Here is a 20,340-nt window from a genome sequence, read left to right as displayed (position 1 = left end):
AATAATACTTCAACAAAATATGAATGTAAGTTCATAAACTGTGAAAAGAAATGCATCAATGCAATATTCAGTGTTGACAGCTAGATTTTTTGTGGACATTTCCATAAATATTGATGTTAAAGATTTCTTTTTTTGGGAAGAAATGTTTAGAATCCAGACGTCCAGTTGGATCTCTATTACAATCCCCAAAGAGGGCACTTTAAGTTGATGATTACTTCTATGTGTAAATTTTTTTATTTATAATTGAAATCACTTGTTTATTTTTCCACAAGTTTTTAGTTATTTTTATATATTTTTTTCAAAATAGTTCAAGAAAGACCACTACAAATGAGCAATATTTTAATTTAATAAATCAGAAACTGATGACAAAGTGCTGTATTTTACTTCTTTATCTCTTTTTTTCAACCATAAATGCTTTGCTCTGATTAGGGGGTACTTGAATTAAAACAATCTTGAAAGGGGGTACATCACTGAAAAAAGGTTGAGAACCACTGCTCTATTACAGACTGTTTTCAAAGCAATTTTTAGAAAATATTTAAAAAAAAAAACGAGCGAAGTGCTGCAAACGGCCATCATGATCAATATAACTTTGCAAAGGACCATCTTAATGCGAGCGGCCCCTCCCTGGAAGTCTCTACTGCGCAGACTCGTGGTTATCCGCTGTCACAGGCAGACTGACAGTATGGCGGCGGCGTACAGCTGGAAGGATGCTACTGCCGCCCGTCATGTATCCATTGCCGCCAGGACGTAAATGGACTATTGACGGCGCCCAGAGCAGAGGAATACGCAAGAGAGGCCTGTTGCCGTGAAGTCCCAAAATGGCCCGGCTCGCTGACTACTTTGTAGTGGTCGGTTACGACCTCGACAAGCGAGGTAGGCACTGGAGTAGCCTGCTAGCTGCTAACCTCAGCGGCCTGTTATTAGCTGCGGGTAAACAGTAGGCGGGGATGGGGCCGGGAAGCCAATCACAGCTGACCGACTCCAGTGACTGGAGGCCGGCTGTCGGCGTCAACTTTACACCGAGGACTCACGGTGGTTGCTCGGGATTAGTGCACTTAAACGGTAGCCTTAATATTTTGCATCTTAAATAGTTTCCAATGCGAAATGCCACCACTTTAGCTACTGGCTAACTCTTATTCATAGTGTTGACAGCAAACTTAAGCGAGCAAGGGCTAATGTTAGCCGGCTAATTCTGCAGAGGACTAGTGTTTTGGGTGGATTTATTTACCTGTTTTATTGTCTCCTATTCTTGGTTGTGTTTTACACAATTACCTAGACCTGCATTTTGTTGACTTGTCAGTGTCGTGGCGTTTTGGTGCATGATCACATCCTTCTTAGGTTTGCTCAGATATATGTGCATTGTTTATTACAATTATCTGCAATTTGCACGGTTACTTATTGTTGTGTTTTTAGTTGGATTAACACAGATGGATTTACCCCCCCATCCCGAACCCCTTCCAATCCTTGTGTTGTTGGGACCGTTATCTGACACCCCCCCCCCCCCCTTCCCTGCACCCTGAGCCTTGGCCTAGATCTGTGCAGTATAATGGCTCGTTTAATCATGAAATATTCAACCCGCCTAAGCCACTGTGCAGCTTGCAACGTGGTAGTCTTTCATTTAGAGAGGGCCCGCCTATGGTTCATCCAGAGTAGGCAAATTGCTATAAAGCTGTCTGTTATTGCATTAAACATAGGTTTCTGCATGCATGGATGCACTATCAGAATGTTGCATTTTAGCCGTAAAGGTGGTTAATACAGGATGTCATTACGTGGACAATGCAAACGCTGCAGAAACTCCCCTTCCTGTTGAGCTGGGCCCGAATGCAATGTGGATAGTGAACAGGCCCTTTAAAAATCATCTGGAAGCCAGACATGGAAGATGCTTAAGGATTTTTAATCTATTACTACACCCGTGTCTTGTAAAAGCCAAGGCTTGATCGTGAGGATGACTGTTGTGTTTGACTTGCTGTTGACAACTTTTGTTTCACTATGTTGGGGTGATCCTGTTTTATGCCTAATGTTTAAGTCCTTTTTCCATTATTGTCAGTGTTTACGTTGTTGTCATCAGGGACCATTATCATGATAAAGTTGCTAATTTTTATATTTTTTTATCCAAAAAACCCTTTCTTACCTTTTTAGTACCTTAAAAATGAATGCAGTATTTTCCGGACTTTAAAAGCCGCTACTTTTTTCCCTATGTTTGAAACTTCACGGCTTAAAAAACAATGCGACTAATTTATAGGTTTTTCTTTGCTAACAGCTAATGTTTTGTATTCAAGCAAATAGTTTTCATAAAACTCAGAGACACTAAAAAGGTGCGTTATTGTTTGTGCTATGGCGCCATGTAAGTCTTGAAAATGTACTTCCTGTTTTGCCCCTTGATCCGGACTTACATCCTGTTACGTCCACTATTTATTTATTGCATTTTTACTCAAATGGTTTCTTCATTAGTCACTCCAAGCAATGCTTGTAAGTTTTACAATATAACTAAAACAATTCATACTTAATAAACTGTGCCATGTGTGATGGCTGTAGAAATGTTTTCATGCATATTTGTACATGCTATAAAAATGTAATTAAACTAGGTGTCGTTAGCATTAGCGAATATGTTAACACATATGCTAGTGTCTGTTAGTATTATTAACTTAAAATGACATTATTTTTGTGTTGTCAGTTTTGTAAATTCACCCAAACGTCACCGTGGAGTTATTGAGTCTGTTAAGGTGATTTGAGAGCTAGCTTCTGCAGCTAGTGGGTCCATGACAATGACTTTTGTTTTGCTTGAAAAGCTGTTTTACTGCCGTGTTACAGGCACCGTTTGGAAACAATTAAGCTACAGTATGTAGAAAAACATTTACAAAATCTTTTGTACCGGCACACTGTATATCTCTGTCTTATGGACCCGTGCGGCTCATATATATATAAAATATTTATTTATTCTCAAATTTGGTTGGTGTGGCCCTAAAATACCGGTGAGCTCTATAGCCTAGAAAATACAGTACTGTATCTCCTGTATTGAAATCGTCTCTGTGTACAAACCCCGTTTCCATATGAGTTGGGAAATTGTGTTGGATGTAAATATAAACGGAATACAATGATTTGCAAATCCCTTTCAATCAATATTCAATTGAATGCACTACAAAGACAAGATATTTGATGTTCAAACTCATAAACTTAATTTTTTTTGCAAATAATAATCAACTTAGAATTTCATGGCTACAACACGTGCCAAAGTAGTTGGAAAAGGACATGTTCACCACTGTGTTACATCACCTTTTCTTTTAACAACACTTCATAAACGTTTGGGAACTGAAGAAACTAATTGTTGAAGCTTTGAAAGTGGTATTCTTTCCCATTCTTGTTTTATGTACAGCTTCAGTCGTTCAGCTGTCCGGTGTCTCCACTGTCGTATTTTACGCTTCATAAAGCGCCACACATTTTCGATGGGAGACAGGTCTGGACTGCAGGCGGGCCAGGAAAGTACCCCCACTCTTTTTTTTGCAAAGACACGCTGTTGTAACACTTGTCTTGCTGAAAAAAGCAGGGACGTTCTTGATAACGTTGCTTGAATGACAACATATGTCGCTCGAAAACCTGTATGGACCTTTCAGCATTAATGGTGCCTTCACAGATGTGTAAGTTACCCATGCCTTTGGCACTAATACACCCCAATACCATCACAGATGCTGGCTTTTGAACTTTGCGCCTGTAACAATCCGAATGGTTATTTTCCTCTTTGTTATGGAGGACACCACGTCCTCTCTTTCCAAATATAATTTGAAATGTGGACTCGTCAGACCTCAGAACACTTTTCCACTTTTCATCAGTACATCTTAAGTGAGTTTGAGCCCAGCCAAGCCGGCGGCGTTTCAGGGTATTGTTGATAAATGGGTTTGGCTTTGCATAGTAGAGTTTTAACTTGCACTTACAGATGTAGCGACCAACTGTAGTTACTGACAGTGGTTTTATGAAGTGTTCCTGAACCCATGTGGTGATATCTTTTACACACTGATGTCGGTTTTTGATGCAGTACCGCCTGAGGGATCAAAAGTCCGTAATATCATCGCTTACCTGAAGTGATTTTTCCAGATTCTCTGAACTTTTTGATGATTTTATGGAACGTAGATGGTAAAATCCCTAAATTCCTTGCAATAGCTCGTTGAGAAAAGTTGTTGTAAAACTGTTGGACAATTTGCTTACAAAGTGGTGACCCTCGCCCCATCCTTGTTTGTGAATTACTTAGCATTTCATGGAAGCTGCTTTTATACCCAACCATGGCACCCAACTGTTCCCAATTAGCCTGCACACCTGTGGGATGTTCCATATAAGTGTTTGATGAGCATTCCTCAATTTTATCAGTATTTAATGCCACCTTTCCCAACTTTTTTGTCACGTCTTGCTGGCATCAAATTCTAAAGTTAATGATTATTTGCAAAAAAAAAAAAAGTTTATCAGTTTGAACATTAAATATGTTGTCTTTGTAGTGCATTCAACTGAATATGAGTTGAAAATGATTTGCAAATCATTGTATTCCGTTTATATTTACATCTAACACAATTTCCAAACTCGTATGGAAACGGGGTTTGTACAAAAAATATCTCATGTGTGTGCCGTTAGCTTGAACATGCCTGAATAGCACACATTACCTCCAGAGAAGTTATGACACCTGTAAAGCTGAAGTGTTGCTGTAAGCCTCATATTTTATGTGACCTGTGAAAGCCCGGAAATATATGTCAAAAAGGCATTTCATCTCTTTGGATAATTTATTCATTTTCACAGTTAAAAAAAAAGTATGCAAATGCAGTTCTTAACTCCAAATTATTTGATACAGCAAGATTTTTTAAATTTTGCAAGCTTTTTAAAATTTTTACACAAGCTGATTTACAGTATCTGCTTGTCATTGTACTTCAGACTCCAAAGTAGGGCTGGGCGACATATTAGTATACTCGATATATCGCAGGTTTGTCTCTGTGCTATATAGAAAATGACTATAAAGTGATATTCGAGTATACGTTCTCACGCAGTTGCTTTTAGCTGCGGGCATCACACTGCATGCGTTTCCCACTCTTTCTTGTCTCTCCTACTGACAGACTTAAAACAAGCGCACCTTCTTACATACGTCACATACTTTTCCATGTGCAACGTCACACGCTCTCGTGGAGCAAACAGGTAGCGACATGCTAACGTTGGCTGTGGTGCTAACGGTGTGGTGCGGTGCAGGTGATAATACGAGAGAGAGAGGATGCGAATGTTGTAACAAATGAAGGAAGAATTAATTCCCGAGAAAAACAGCACAAGGTCCATTGTCTGGCGTTGATGTGGCTTCAAGTGGGAAGATGTTGAACATTTATGCGGCAAAAGCGTTGCTACAAAAAGTAGCACCACTGCTAATATAGTAACATTTGAAAAGTCACCCGCTAGAGAATAAGGAGTGCTTGAAACTCCGCATGTCAACATCTCCGTTAGGTGCCACACCAACAAAATGCTGAAGCACCTATTTCCAGATCAACACCGTATGAAAAAAATACTCAACAACAGAAGGAGATAACGTCCGCAGTAATCTACCACATAGCGAAGGACATATACTGTTTGATTTCCTATTATGCAGCTCATTTTTATTTGACACTTATTGAAATATCTTGTGTGACATCATACACAAAAGTGCACTTGATTTGTTTTAAACTATTGTAGTGGTGTTCTGTACAAAAAGTGCACTTTAAAGGCCTACTGAAACCCACTACTACCCACCACGCAGTCTGATAGTTTATATATCAATGATGAAATATTAACATTGCAACACATGCCAATACGGCTTTTTTAGTTTACTAAATTACAATTTTAAATTTCCTGGGCGTTTCGTCTTGAAAACGTCGTGTAATGATGACGTGTACGCGAGACGTCACGCGTTTTTAGGAAGTATGAGCGCTACGCACACACACAGCTAAATGTCGTCTGCTTTAACGGCATAATTACACAGTATTTTGGAGATCTGTGTTGCTGAATCTTTTGCATTTTGTCAAATTAATATTGGAGAAGTCACAGTAGAAAGATGGAGTTGGGAAGCTTTAGCCTTTAGCCACACAAACACACGGTGATTCCTTGTTTAAAATTCCCGGAGATGAAAATTTACTATGGATCAGAGCGCGGTCAAGCGAACATGAATCCAGACCAAATGTCAACCAGCAGGTTTCGGTGAGAAAATTGTGGTTAAAAAGTCGCTTCTTACCGGAGTAAAGCTGAGCTTGTGCCGTCCATAAAGCTGCCGTCGACTTCCCTGACACATTGGCGTCAACACACCCGTGGACGTACACCTCCAACTATCAGGTAATATTAAACTAACTAAAACACTAGCAACACAATAGAAAGATAAGGGATTTCCCAGAATTATCCTAATAAATGTGTTTAAAAACATTGGAATCCGTCCAAATGCATTCGCGTTTTTTTTTTTTTTTTTAAACTCGTTTTTTTTGTTTTTTCCCCTAGTCCGTTGCTATCAATATTCTCAAACACAAATCTTTCATCCTCGCTCAAATAATGGGGAATTTGTCGTTTTCTCGGTCCAAATAGCACTTTTTGTTGGAAGCTCCCATTAAAATCAATGTGAATATGTGAGGAGGCCCCACACTTGCAACGTAATCGTCTGCAACTTCCGGTAGAGGCAGGGCTTTTCTCTTAACACCGACAGTTGCGAACTTTATCGTGGATGTTCTTTACTAAATCATTTCAGCAAAAATATGGCAATATCGCGAAATGGTCAAGTATGACACATAGAATGGACCTGCTATCCCCGTTTGAATAAGAAAATCTCATTTCAGTAGGCCTTTATTTTAATGTTGTTTTTATATGTCATCTTTGTGACATCATGCACAAAAGTGCACTCATTGCTTGTTTTAAAATGTCTCTGACAATTTTGCACTTTCTGTTTTGGAAATGACATTAATGTTTGTGCCACTGCTTAATAACTGTTTAATAAATACAGTTTTGGTAAATTGACTTAGTTGTGATTTCCCTCTCTGCAAGTTTTCCATGTTCCATCTGTTGGTAAACAATGATAATAATCAAATGACGGTGCCCCAGAGTTTTGCTGTCTTTTTTGGTGATTGTTGTGGCCTAAAATGCCTGATTTTGCTGCAGTTTTTTCAAAAAGTTGTGGAAAATTGATATCATGAAGTAGCCCCCTGGGATCTTCCGTGACTCTGACGTGGCCCACGATGAAAATTAGTTTGATATCCCTGCTGTAGGCCAATTGAAGGTGCTGTACTTTTTGAAAGGAATTATTGTAGAAATGAGAAAAACGTATATATAATAAAGACCACCCCTTAACTTACATAGCTTACCTATAATAGACACCTGGTACTCTTGAGTAGCCGAGTAAATACAGATATATTAATAAGAATTATATTGCATACAATATGCAATATACAAAATGGATGGTTGATGGATACATATCCAACCATCCATTTTCTACTGCTTGTGTACAATTTAAATTTCACCCTACTATGTGGAAATAGCTATGAACTTTGAATGACCAAGTCCTCGATTCTAAGAATACTAGGAATTCTGCAGCAGAGCGGCGTTTCCTCCTGTGTCTAAATATTTCATGCATCCTGCCTGTGTATGTGCATGTGGGTGCTAGTTGTCACTTAAGTCAATGGAATGTTTTGCAGGCCGGGGCAGTGATGGGTAGTCGAGGCTTACGTCACCGTCGCTCATGTGACTGAGTTTGTCACCCCTTGCAGAAAACCTGTGTGTGATGGGAAGCGAACCAGAAAAGCGTTACCCTGTTTCTCATGTGTTACTTTCCTCATATAATACGCAGCTTTTTGCTTTCAGTGCATCTTTTTTTTAGCTAAGATGGTGCCTGTGAGCTGGATTGTGGCCTTCTTTGCCAGGGTGTGGTTCTCATAGCAAGGGTCCCCTGAGAAGCACCACAGCTTGTCACTGTGTTTTGACAGCGGTTCCTTCACTGCACTGAGGACCCGGCAGCCAATCGCATGCACAATCCAAGACCCAAACAGGAAATGGGGAGAGAACCTTGGAGACTTTAGTTAAAGGAATAATCCAGATTATACCTCTGTGTGTCTGAAAGATAGGACATTTATTAGAAATACATGTACTGGGGCTGCCAGATATTTGCCCAAAAAATAAAATCCCAATTTAGTTTCTTTGAAACTTCTATTTGTGATTACGATTTAGATTTTCGGGGAAAAAATACACAAACAAGAGAAAAGTGATTATCATGGTATTTGTGATGAAATAAGCTAATAAAAATGGTATGTTTTTTTTATTTTATTTTTATTTTGTACTTTGTTTGTTCTACAGGTCTATACAAAACTTTGTTCCACAAATGGTCCCTGGGCCGTACTTTAAACACCACAGGTTTACATATTTCACCAGGGGGGCAAAGTTGCCAAATGATGGAAGAATGTCTCTAAGCTGTGTTTTCAATTCTTTGGGACTTATGGAAGTGACAAAGGCTGGGTTACTTCTGAAGGTTTTGTGTGTTGGTACTTGGAGAGGACCGTAAATTCCGGACTATAAGCCGCTACTTTTTCCAACACTTTTGATCCTGCGGCTTATAAAATGGTGCGGCAAATTTATTGATTTTTTTTTTCCCGCTAATTGCTATAATATTTTGTGTTCAATAGTTTTTAGTAAGCCCAAGCATAGGACTGAAATGCTGTGTTGTTGTTTGTGCTCTGGCGTCACATTTTGGACAAGTTCGCTCACTGTCGGTGCTGTGAATTGAAAATGTTCAGTAATTCCTGTTTTGCCTTGAACTGAACATAAAACCGCCCATAGCGTTTCTGCTCGAAAGGATTCTTCATTCATCGCACCAAGCAATGTTTGTAAGTTTCACATATAAAAACAATTCATACTTACTAAACCATCCCATGTATGATGTCTGTATAAGTCGTTTCATGCATATTTGTCAGTGCTATTGTAATGTAATAAAGCACGCGTCGTAAGCATTGGCTAAAAGGCTAACACGTGAATGAGTGTCTGTGTTAGTACTAATTACTTAAAATTATGTTCTTTATATATTGTTTCAGTTTCACATATTCCTCAGTAAATTCACCAATACATTGTGGCGTTACTGAGTCTGTTTAGCTGATTGGAGAGCTAGCTTCGCAAGCTAGTGGGTCCATGATATTAACTTCTGTTTTGTTTGAGCAGCCGTTTTACTGCCGTGTTACACTCTTTGGAAACAATTTAGTCATGTAAATAAACATTTACAAAATATTTATGTGTAAGTAACAAATTTCAAATTGTATATATCGGAAGCATAAAGTGTTGTGCTCTTAGTATATAAAACATATTTTTTTATTAAAAAATTTAGTCTGTGCAGCTTATATTCTTGGGTGCTCTATAGTCTTTTAAATCTGGTAACGACATTACCCAGAATTCTTAGCAGTGTAGCGTAACGAGAAGACGATAGTACAAGTGCTAATACGAGCAGGTATGATTATCCTGAAGAGTTGAAAATTAAGACATCCTGTGTTGCTGAAAGCTGCTCTTTCAACGTTGTTGACGCAAGCAACAAACATAACCTTCTGCAAGCTTTGCATGCCTTTTTCTGCACCCTATCTGGACTTGTGAAGGCGGATTTCCAGTCACACCACCAATACTTCGCCATTTGTGACCTCTTGTATTTGATTACGGAATAAATACATACTTTTCTCGTTCACTTTTAATGCATATCCCTCCTTGCTAAATATAGATAAATATATAAATAAAAAAACCTTTTACTGTGTTTTTTTCTCTTATTAAACAGGTGCACATAAGGTGTGTAGGGAATTTAATTTATGATGCTACAGTTCCATTATTTGTTAATGAGGGCAAACTCGGGAGCGCCAAATCTGCATTTGTGAGTTTATTATTTGATGAGAACCACTGACATGTGTGCTTGGAGCACCTTATGTCTATGCAGACTGGAGAGTGTTCTTGTAGGAAGGAGGACCCTATGCCACCTTAGAAGCGCAAGATGTGATAGAGAGGAATTTCGATTTAACAATTTTCATTAGTCATTAATCCGATTATGATTATAAATCCATTCATCGTGTACCCCTGGCACACACACACACACACACACACACACACACACACACACACACACACACACACACACACACACACACACACACACACCAAAAACCAAAGTGGGGGCATTTCTTGTACATTATGTACAATAAAGATGATAAAACTAATCCCTTGTAGCCAGTACAGTGAAACCATTTATTTTTTCCTTGCCCTTATGTGGGCCTACCGAGGATGTCGTAGTGGTTTGTGTTGTGGTTTGTGCAGCCCTTTGAGACACTAGTGATTTAGGGCTATATAAGTAAACATTGATTGATTGATTGATTTAAATGAGTAGATTTATCAAATCCTGAGCCACCATGTTTGTATCAATACTAAATGGTGTCCGCTTAAGCTGACGTTGACCTACATGGTCAACCATTATTGTTGACATACAATTTGACCACCAATGGGAAATTTCTATTAAAATGAGTTTGTTTATATCGACAAGTGTTGTACAGTAGTATTGTTGGGCTCATTTTATATACCAAGCAGATTGGACAGCAACTTAACTATTGTCTAGTTACATATAGGGCTGCGGGATACATTTTTCATTATTAATATTTTTAATGACTTACGGGAAATATGGACCAGGAGAGAAATATTCACATTTTTATTTCAAATGCAAACCTTCCTCTTGATTATAATCCCTTCAGCTATCAAGGCAGAAAGGCAAGGAAATATGTCAACACAACCATGGAAAACACTCAATCAATAAATGTAAACAAAATTCTAAAATCACAGTAAACACTTAATAATGACCTCTTTGAATTTAAGGTGAAAAATAAGGAATATGTAAGAAAATCTTAATAAAGTGTAAATAAATAGTGCAAAGTGTGAAAATGTAATCATAGAAAAACCTGAGAAGAACAGGTTTTTGTGCCAGGAAGTTATGTGGTCCTTGTAACATTTAATTTGGTCTGTTATACTTATTTAAGTATTGAAATAAATTTGTTGTGCAGGAATTATTATTAAAATATTATTGTAACAAATTATTAATTTAAAGTAGCACATTTGTTATATTTTATTATTTATTTTAGAAATACAGTCCTGCTTTTTAGTTTTTGCCTGTTATTTCTGTACATCCGAATAGGGAACGGACATGGGTTGAAAAGAAGAAATGAGCAAGGCGAAGCCTTAGGGGTTTTTTTCCGGAAAAATCTACAAAACTGCCCTACCGTTGAGGTGACTTTTCCTGTTTTATCCACAATTTATTTGCTCTCTGCAGCACTCATTTTAAATTTTTCTTCTCACTCCGTGCAGAGAATCTACTGTGAGATGGTGCAACCAAAATTGATAATTGATACTGTTACGCGATTGGCTGTTTATCGTGTTCCTCCTATTATCTACGACCACTTTCTGTTTAGCTTGCATACCAGACCGCGAGTGCCTTCATGCAACCAACCAAGATTCATTTTTTCCGCTTTCTTCCAACCAAAAAATATGTTAAACCAACTTGATGTAATGTTTTTTATATTGATTACATGTCTATCACAAAATAAATTAATATAATTTTTTCGGCCCAGCCTTAGTTACACAGTACTAAAACATCTAATAATGTGACTTCATGTTCAGCACGAAGTAAGTGTCAAAATAAAAGCTTAGCGGTATTCAATCAATCAATCAATGTTTATTTATATAGCCCCAAATCACAAATGTCTCAAAGGACTGCACAAATCATTACGACTACAACATCCTCGGAAGAACCCACAAAAGGGCAAGGAAAACTCACACCCAGTGGGCAGGGAGAATTCACATTCAGTGGGACGCCAGCGACAATGCTGACTATGAGAAACCTTGGAGAGGACCTCAGATGTGGGCAACCCCCCCCCTCTAGGGGACCGAAAGCAATGGATGTCGAGCGGGTCTAACATGATACTGTGAAAGTTCAATCCATAGTGGCTCCAAGACAGCAGTGAGAGTCCCGTCCACAGGAAACCATCTCAAGCGGATCAGCAGCGTAGAGATGTCCCCAACCGATACAGGCGAGCGGTCCATCCTGGGTCCCGACGAGCGGTCCATCCTGGGTCTCGACTCTGGACAGCCAGTACTTCATCCATGGTCATCGGACCGGACCCCCTCCACAAGGGAGGGGGGGACATAGGAGAAAGAAAAGAAGCGGCAGATCAACTGGTCTAAAAAGGAGGTCTATTTAAAGGCTAGAGTATACAGATGAGTTTTAAGATGAGACTTAAATGCTTCTACTGAGGTAGCATCTCGAACTGTTACCGGGAGGGCATTCCAGAGTACTGGAGCCCGAACGGAAAACGCTCTATAGCCCGCAGACTTTTTTTGAGCTCTAGGAATCACTAATAAGCCGGAGTCTTTTGAACGCAGATTTCTTGCCGGGACATACGGTACAATACAATCGGCAAGATAGGCTGGAGCTAGACCGCGCAGCATTTTATACGTAAGTAGTAAAACCTTAAAGTCACATCTTAAGTGCACAGGAAGCCAGTGCAGGTGAGCCAGTACAGGCGTAATATGATCAAACTTTCTTGTTCTTGTCAAAAGTCTAGCAGCCGCATTTTGTACCAACTGTAATCTTTTAATGCTAGACATTGGGAGACCCGAAAATAATACGTTACAGTAATCGAGACGAGACGTAACAAACGCATGGATAATGATCTCGGCGTCTTTAGTGGACAAAATGGAGCGAATTTTAGCGATATTACGCTAAGATTAACCTGGATTCGACCACAGCAACTAACAAAATGAACCCATTTGATTTTGAAAATTAAATGTTATATTTGTATACTGTTAACTGGATATAAAATGACCAAAATTGGGATATATTGCACAGCACTACTGATGAGTAATGAATTAATTTTATTTTTAGAATATGCTAAGGGTCAATTAAAGCGCGCTGTGGGCCACATTTTGGACAACCCTGGTATAAACTGAGTAGTCGTGTGCACACCGACCTATACACCTCCCAATGTCTAAATAAATCACAGTTGGGTTGCATATGACGTAGGGCTGTATTATTTTCTCTATATTTTTGGGCCATGTCACGATACACAATATACCGTATTTCCTTGAATAGCCACCGGGCATGTAATATGCGCCTGCCTTGAATTACTGCCGGGTCAAACTTGCTCCCCAAATTTATTAGCGCATGCTTACTTTTACCGCCGGGTCAAATTCGTGACATCACGAGTGACGCCTCACCTGTCGCCATTTTCAAAATGGCGGAGGAGTTTTTTTTTTGCTTTTACTATGTGTAAAGCAGGGGTCTTGTTCCACAGCCATACAGATCACACTGATGGTTGTGATATAAAACAACTTTAACACTCTTACTAATATGTGCCACACTGTGAACTAGGGCTGGGTATCATCAGGTACCTCGCGATACGATAATATCACGATATTTTGCCCACGATAACGATAAGATCACGATACTACGATTATGCGATAATCGATGTATTGAAAGAAATTTCATCCACGATACATCATGATTTTAGTGTCACTGAAGAAATTCAAAATTTATTGACTGCACTGAATCCACTTCACCAAAAATATTTTCTGTCTGTGCAAATTAAAATTATTTAAAAAAAAAATGAATGCAAAAAATATACATTTCAGTACTACTGAACTTCTATGTAATCATGGACACATCAGTGCTTAACAATTAAAATCAAATTGTTTTATGAAAACTGGCACTTCACTGTATATAAAATGCACATCATAAACGCAACATAATAATAACCCACGATGCCATGCATCCATGACTCTTGGCTATATTATACACCCCGCTAGCACCAAAACGCCCCCCCCCCCCCTTTTTGTTATCACACTAAATTTTTTACTGCATGCCATTGGTAAGCGCAGGTGTGAGAAGAGGTTTTAAAATTATTAGCGCCTGCTTACTTTTACCGCATGCCTTGAATAAGCGCAAGACTGAGAAGAGGTTTTAAATTAATTAGCGCCCCGGCGGCTATTCAAGGAAATACGGTATATCGCGATATTTTGCCTTAGCCTTGAATGAACACTTGATGCATATAATCACACCAGTACGATGATTCTATCTATGGTCTACATTCAAACATTCTTATTCATACTGCAATAATATATGCTCATTTTAAACTTTCATGCAGAGAGTGAAATCACAACTAAGTCAATTTACCAAAACTGTATTTATTAAACAGTTATTAAGCAGTGGCACAAACATTTATTTGATTTCCAAAACAGAAAGTGCAAGATTGTCAGAGACATTTTAAAACAAGCTATTAGTGCACTTTTGTGCATGATGTCACTAAGATGACATCAAAACAACACTAAATTAATGTGCACTTTTTGTACAGAACACCACTACAATAGTGTAAAACAAATAAACTGCAATTTTGTGCATGATGTCACACAATATTCTTCAAAAATTGTCAAATAAAAATGAGCTGCATAATAGGAAATCAAATAGTATATGTCCTTTGTTCTGTGGTAGGTTCCTGCGGATGTTATCTCCTTCAGTTGTTGATTTTTTTTTTCATACGTGTTTATCCGAATGAAGATGTTGACATGCGGAGTAAGCGCTCTTCATTCTCTAGTGGGTGACTTTTCAAATGATGCTACAAATTAGCAGTGCTGCTACTTTTTGTAGCAACGCTTTTGCCACATAATTGTTCAACATATTCCCGCTTGAAGCCAAACAACCGCCAGACGATGCACCCCGTGCTGTTTTTCTTGGGAATTAATTATTCCTTCATTTGTTACCAGAGTCGCACCTTCTTTATCTCGTTTTACCACTCGCACCTTCGCTAGCATCACAGTCAATGTTACTCATGTAGCTACCTCCCTGCTCGGGGAGGGCGTGTGACGTTGCACGCGTGACAGTAAGTGACGTATGTAAGAAGGTGCGCTTGTTTTAAGTCTCTGTGAGAAGGAGAGACAAGAAAGAGTGGGAAACGCCTGTAGTGTAATGCCCGCAGCTAAAAGAAACTGTGTGGAAACATATACTCGAATATCACAATATAGTCATTTTTCTATATTGCACAGAGACAAACCCGTCCTAATATGACGTCATATCCTTTTTTGGTTTTCGCGGCTTAGGTCACACGATGGTCAAGCAGCTTGAGTGTAGCATTAAAACAAGTGAGAGTGAGTGTAAAGTTTAAGCCGAAAATGCCGTATTGCTGTTTTGTTCGTGGGTGTTCCAATCGTTCAAATAGAGATAATGATAGTGTTTGATAGCAGAACTACATGTTCAAAAAGACAAGCAATTGCATTAATTAGTTTTCGTTCTTTTGTGGCTGATATGTCTAAATATAACTATAAAGACCTGCTTGTGCAAATAAACTAACATAATGTTAAGTCCTAGTAATAAATATTTTATTGTTGGTCCAATCCACTGTATATTCTTTCTTGATTTTCATTTAAAAAATTAAAAGCTTAGTTGTGTTGTGCAGGAAAGACAAGTGCTTTATTCAACACAGATGACCACATCTTAGCATCATTGGGGATATTTTTTTAGCATCAAGAACATATCCTTAATAGTATTAAACTATATAAATCTCTCGTTAACTCAACAACATACAGTCAAGAAAATAAGTATTTGAACACTATTTTGCAAGTTCTCCCGCTTAGAAATCATGGAGGGGTCTGAAATATTCACAGTAGGTGTATGTCCACTGTATGAGAGATAACTTAAAAAGAAAAATCCAGAAATCAAAATCTATGATTTTTTTAACAATTTATTTGTGTGATTCAGCTAAAAATAAGTATTTGAACACCTGTCTATCAGCTATAATTCTGACCCTCAAAGACCTGCTAGTCCGCATTTAAAAGTCCTCCTCCACTCCACTGTACTATCCTGAATCAGATGTACCTGTGTGAGGTTGTTAGCTGCACAAAGACAACTGACCACCCCATACAATCAGTAAGACCCAAACATTCAGCATGGCTAAGAGCAAAGAGCTGTCCAAAGACACCAGAGACAAAATTGTTCAACTCCACAAGGATGGAAAAGGCTCTGGAGACATTGCCAAGCTGCTTGGTGATAAAAAGTCCACTGTAGGAACAATCATTAGAAAATGGAAGAAGCTAAACATGACGGTCAATCTCAATCGGAGTGGAGCACCATGCAAGATATCCCCTTGTGGGGTCTCAATGATGCTAAGAAAGTTGAGGAATCAGCCCAGGACTACACGGCAGGACTTGGTCAATGACCTGACAAGAGCAGGGACCACTGTTTCCATGGTCACTGTTGGTAATACACCAAGACGTCCATCCATCCATTTTCTACCGCTTATTTCCTTTTGGGGTCTCGGGGGGCGCTGGCGCCTATCTCAGCTACAATTGGGCGGAAGGCGGGGTACACCCTGGACAAGTCCACACCTCATCGCAGGGCCAACACAGATAGACAGACAACATTCACAGTCACATTCACACACTAGGGCCAATTTACTGTAGCCAATCAACCTATCCCCAGGTGCATGTTTTTGGAGGAAGTCGTCATGGTTTGAAATTATGCATGGCACGGAAGGTTCCCCTGCTTAAACCAGCACATGTTAAGGCCTGTCTTAAGTTTGCCAATGACCATTTGGATGATCCAGAGGAGTCATGGGACTTTGTGGACAGATTTTGTGGACAGATGAGACCAAAATTGACCTTTTTGGTCATAATTCCACTATGTGTGTTTGGAGGAAGAAGAATGATGCGTACCATCCCAAGAACACCATCTTTACTGTGAAGCATGGGGGTGGTAGCATCATGCTTTGGGGGTGTTTTTCTGCTCATGGGACAGGACGACTGTACTGTATTAAGGAGAGGATGACTGCAGCCATGTATTGTGAGATTTTGGCCAAAAACCTCCTTTCCTCAGTCAGATCATTGAAGATGAGTCGTGGCTGGATCTTCCAACATGACATTGACCCAAAGCACACAGCCAGGAAAACTGAGAAGTGGCTTCGTAAGAACCATATCAAGGTTCTGGAGTGGCCTAGCCAGTCTCCAGACCTAAATCCAATTGAAAATCTTTGGAGGGAGCTGAAAGTCTGTGTTACTCAGTGACAGCCCAGAAACCTGACTGATCTAGACAAGATCTGTGTGGAGGAGTGGGCAAAAATCCCTCCTGCAGTCTGTGCAAACCTGGTGAAGAAGAACTGGAAACGTTTGACCTCTGTAATTGCAAACAAAGGGTACTCTACCAAATAATAATGTTGGTGTTCAAATACTTATTTTCAGCTTTATCACACAAATAAATTGTTAAAAAATCATTGATTGTGATTTCTGGATTTTTCTTTTCAGTTTATCTCTCATACAGTGGACATGAACCTACCGTGAAAATTTCACACCCTTCCATGATTTCAAAGTGGGAGAACTTGCAAAATAGCAGGGTGTTCAAACACTTATTTTCTTCACTGTATAATGAATCTTGATATTGCTAGCAACATTACTGAACAACAAGGACATATACAGCTAAATAATGAGACAAAATATACTTAACACGATAAAAACAACTGCAAACATGAATTGTAGATAAGACTAATATTTGTAGCAGGAAATCCACTGCAAACAAACTTATCCTTTCTCTTAGTAGCATTACGATCGCAGCAGCACGGCACTCTTTATGTCAAGTCAAATACGTGACTTAGAGATGCATAAATAAGTCCAAGTTTGTCTTTCACGGATTAATGTTTAATTTGTGGACCCTTCCAGATGTAAATACATAATGTGCCTCCAATTTTTTTTTCTCTAAATACCGTGAGCAGTAATGTCTTGGTGATGATAAATAGTTTAAATCTTAAAAAGAAAATAAAGAAAAAAATTCTTAGGAGAATAAAAATCCACTCCATCCCATTTGAAATATTTTTTCTTGATCACTTTTTACATTTGCCTCTAACCCTTTCAAAATACACCCAAATCTGCACTGATTCAGGTCAATAAACAGGAGCCTAATGGGTCTCTAGACCAGGCCTTGGCAATTATTTTGACTCGGTGGCCACATTTAGAGAAAAAAATGTGTCTGGGGGCCGGTATATCTATTTTTAGGAACACTAATACAAAACCTCACAATAATGTCTGATTGAATGTTAAAAATGTTCGGACAGACCGCCTTAAAAAACATAATGGAATTAAAAAATGTTCTATGAACAATAAAACACTGAATATTGACAACATTTGAATGTTACACCCCCTTCCAAACGACATATTTCACAATCGAGTGAAACGTGCCAATCTGATATACCGTATTTCCTTGAATTGCCGCCGGGGCGCTAATTAATTTAAAACCTCTTCTCACTCCTGCGCTTACCAAAGGCATGCGGTGAAAGTAAGGATGCGCTAATTATTTTAAAACTCTTCTCACTCTGGCACTTACTAAAGGCATGCAGTAAAAATTTGAGTGTGATGTAAGGATACCATCATGAAAAGCACATTTAATAAAAAAAATAAAAAGTTATTATGGTCTTACCTTTTACTTATAAATATAGTCCATGCCAGCTCCTTCTTTTTGTGCTTCTTTTTACATAGTAAAGTAGTAACATTTTTATGAAGATTTTGATAGATGTTTTGCTTTCTTCTAGTCAGCCAAGATTTAGCTAAAGCAGATGGAGATTTTAGCTGATGTATTATTGATGGCTATCCACAGACTTTGCAAAGCAGGGACTAATTTAGGTCAGGCTTGCGCTTGGATTCTTCAAGCATGAATAACAACTCAAGATATACATGAAGATTCATAATTCTCAGCGGGATACACTTCCTTTTCTTTTACCTTGATGAACCAAATGCAAATGGAGAGTCGGGTGTGTGTGTATGTTCGTTCGTGTGTGTGTGTGTGTGTGTGATGCTGCCAACAGTGCCTGCCTGTGGGCAGCCACTTCCTCTATTGCCTCCAGAGCAGGATTGCAGCCTTTCAGGCCCTCCTGAAATAACCCCCACAGTCTGCCTTTCATAGGGGGACAGAGGGACTGTGGTACACTTGATGCTTGTTTGCTGGCTGCTCACCCATCAGCTACTCTAATGGCTTTGTGTTTAGTCAGTTGCTGTGGTAACGTTAGCCCCAGTTTGGGCTGCGGGTTGCAATGAGCACCCTTTGCATACTGACCAGTAAGGCCTTGAAATTGATAACAGCGCATATATAGTTGGGCAGTGGGAATGTTTTGCAGTCTTTTGCAGCACCCAGCCACCTTAAAATGTTAATGTGTCCTGTATTCATGTTAGCGTTTGAACTACCCGGTAGCGCACTAGCTTGCTTTTCCAGGAAATTAACAATATCACTGGTTTGTGAGTTTAGCAAAGTGTGGTTTTTAATCAAGGATTGTACAATGATTTTAATTTTAAACTATAATATTAATGGGGTTTTCCCTCGGTTGGCAAGATACCTGAGGCGATGGGGATGTGGTCACATTACATCATCATATAATTTGCTCTCGGGCTGCAAAATTTTGGTGCACTACCTATTTGGGAGTTTTCTCTCCAAAATTACGATCGCAATTTTATTATCTTTTTACGTATAAATGCATAAAAGTAAAAATTATTAGTGAAGGAAGACATGTCCTCAACATATTCTTGTCTCAAGGTGCCACACATTAGAACAACATAGGACTGGGCGATATATAAATTTTATCTATAGGTTCAAATTGTCTTTAACATCAGTACACATCAACAAGGAGTCAAGGATACTTCATGGAAAAGGCTGTTTATGCACTCACTAAAACTACAGAACCAACTCAATGTTTTACTTGATTATTTATTTGCATACAATGTACAATAACAACATTTTTATTTACAGTAGTATTTTATTAAAATCAAAAATTTTTAGTTTGTTCTTTTTTTATCTAATGGATTTTTATTTGTATTACTTGAAGACTTCTATGGATACACAACAAAATGGACTCAGATTTCCCTCGCCCGGAAGCTGGTCGCCGGGTCCCCCCTCAGGAGCCAGGCCCGGCGATGGGGCACGATGGCGCGCGCCTAGTGGCCGGGCCTGTTCCCATAGGGCCTGACCGGGCACAGCCCGAAGAGGCAACGTGGGTCATCCCTCCAATGGGCTCACCACTCATAGGAGGGGCAATAGAGGTCGGGTGCATTGTGAGCTTGGCGGCAGCCGAAGGCAGGGCACTTGGCGGTCCGATCCTCGGCTACATAAGCTAGCTCTTGGGACGTGGAACGTCACCTCACTGGGGGGGAAGGAGCCTGAGCTAGTGCGCGAGGTAGAGAAGTTCCGGCCGGATATATTCGGACTCACCTCGATGCACAGCAAGGGCTCTGGAACCAGTTCTCTTGAGAGGGACTGGACTCTCTTTCACTCTGGCGTTGCCGGCT

General features: G+C 39.3%; 1 protein-coding gene across 5 annotated transcripts in view; it reads left to right on the top strand.

Annotated features, from left to right (window-relative positions):
• The first annotated feature begins 645 nt into the window (after positions 1 to 645).
• Positions 646 to 20,340, top strand: part of sbf1 (SET binding factor 1) — a 115,247-nt gene continuing 95,552 nt past the window's right edge. For 3 of the 5 annotated variants that reach the window (XM_061913264.1, XM_061913265.1, XM_061913262.1), the window contains exon 1: positions 646 to 873. In XM_061913264.1, coding sequence (XP_061769248.1) covers positions 819 to 873 — 55 coding nt within the window. In that variant the 5' untranslated portion in view covers positions 646 to 818. The remainder of the gene's footprint in view (positions 874 to 20,340) is intronic. The other 2 variants (XM_061913263.1, XM_061913266.1) reach the window with 1 other exon arrangement.

Source organism: Nerophis ophidion, linkage group LG10, assembly GCF_033978795.1.
Source record: "Nerophis ophidion isolate RoL-2023_Sa linkage group LG10, RoL_Noph_v1.0, whole genome shotgun sequence".
Lineage (NCBI taxonomy): Eukaryota > Metazoa > Chordata > Actinopteri > Syngnathiformes > Syngnathidae > Nerophis > Nerophis ophidion.
The sequence above is the reverse complement of the archived record's forward strand: the minus strand, read 5'-3'. Positions and strand labels throughout refer to the sequence as shown.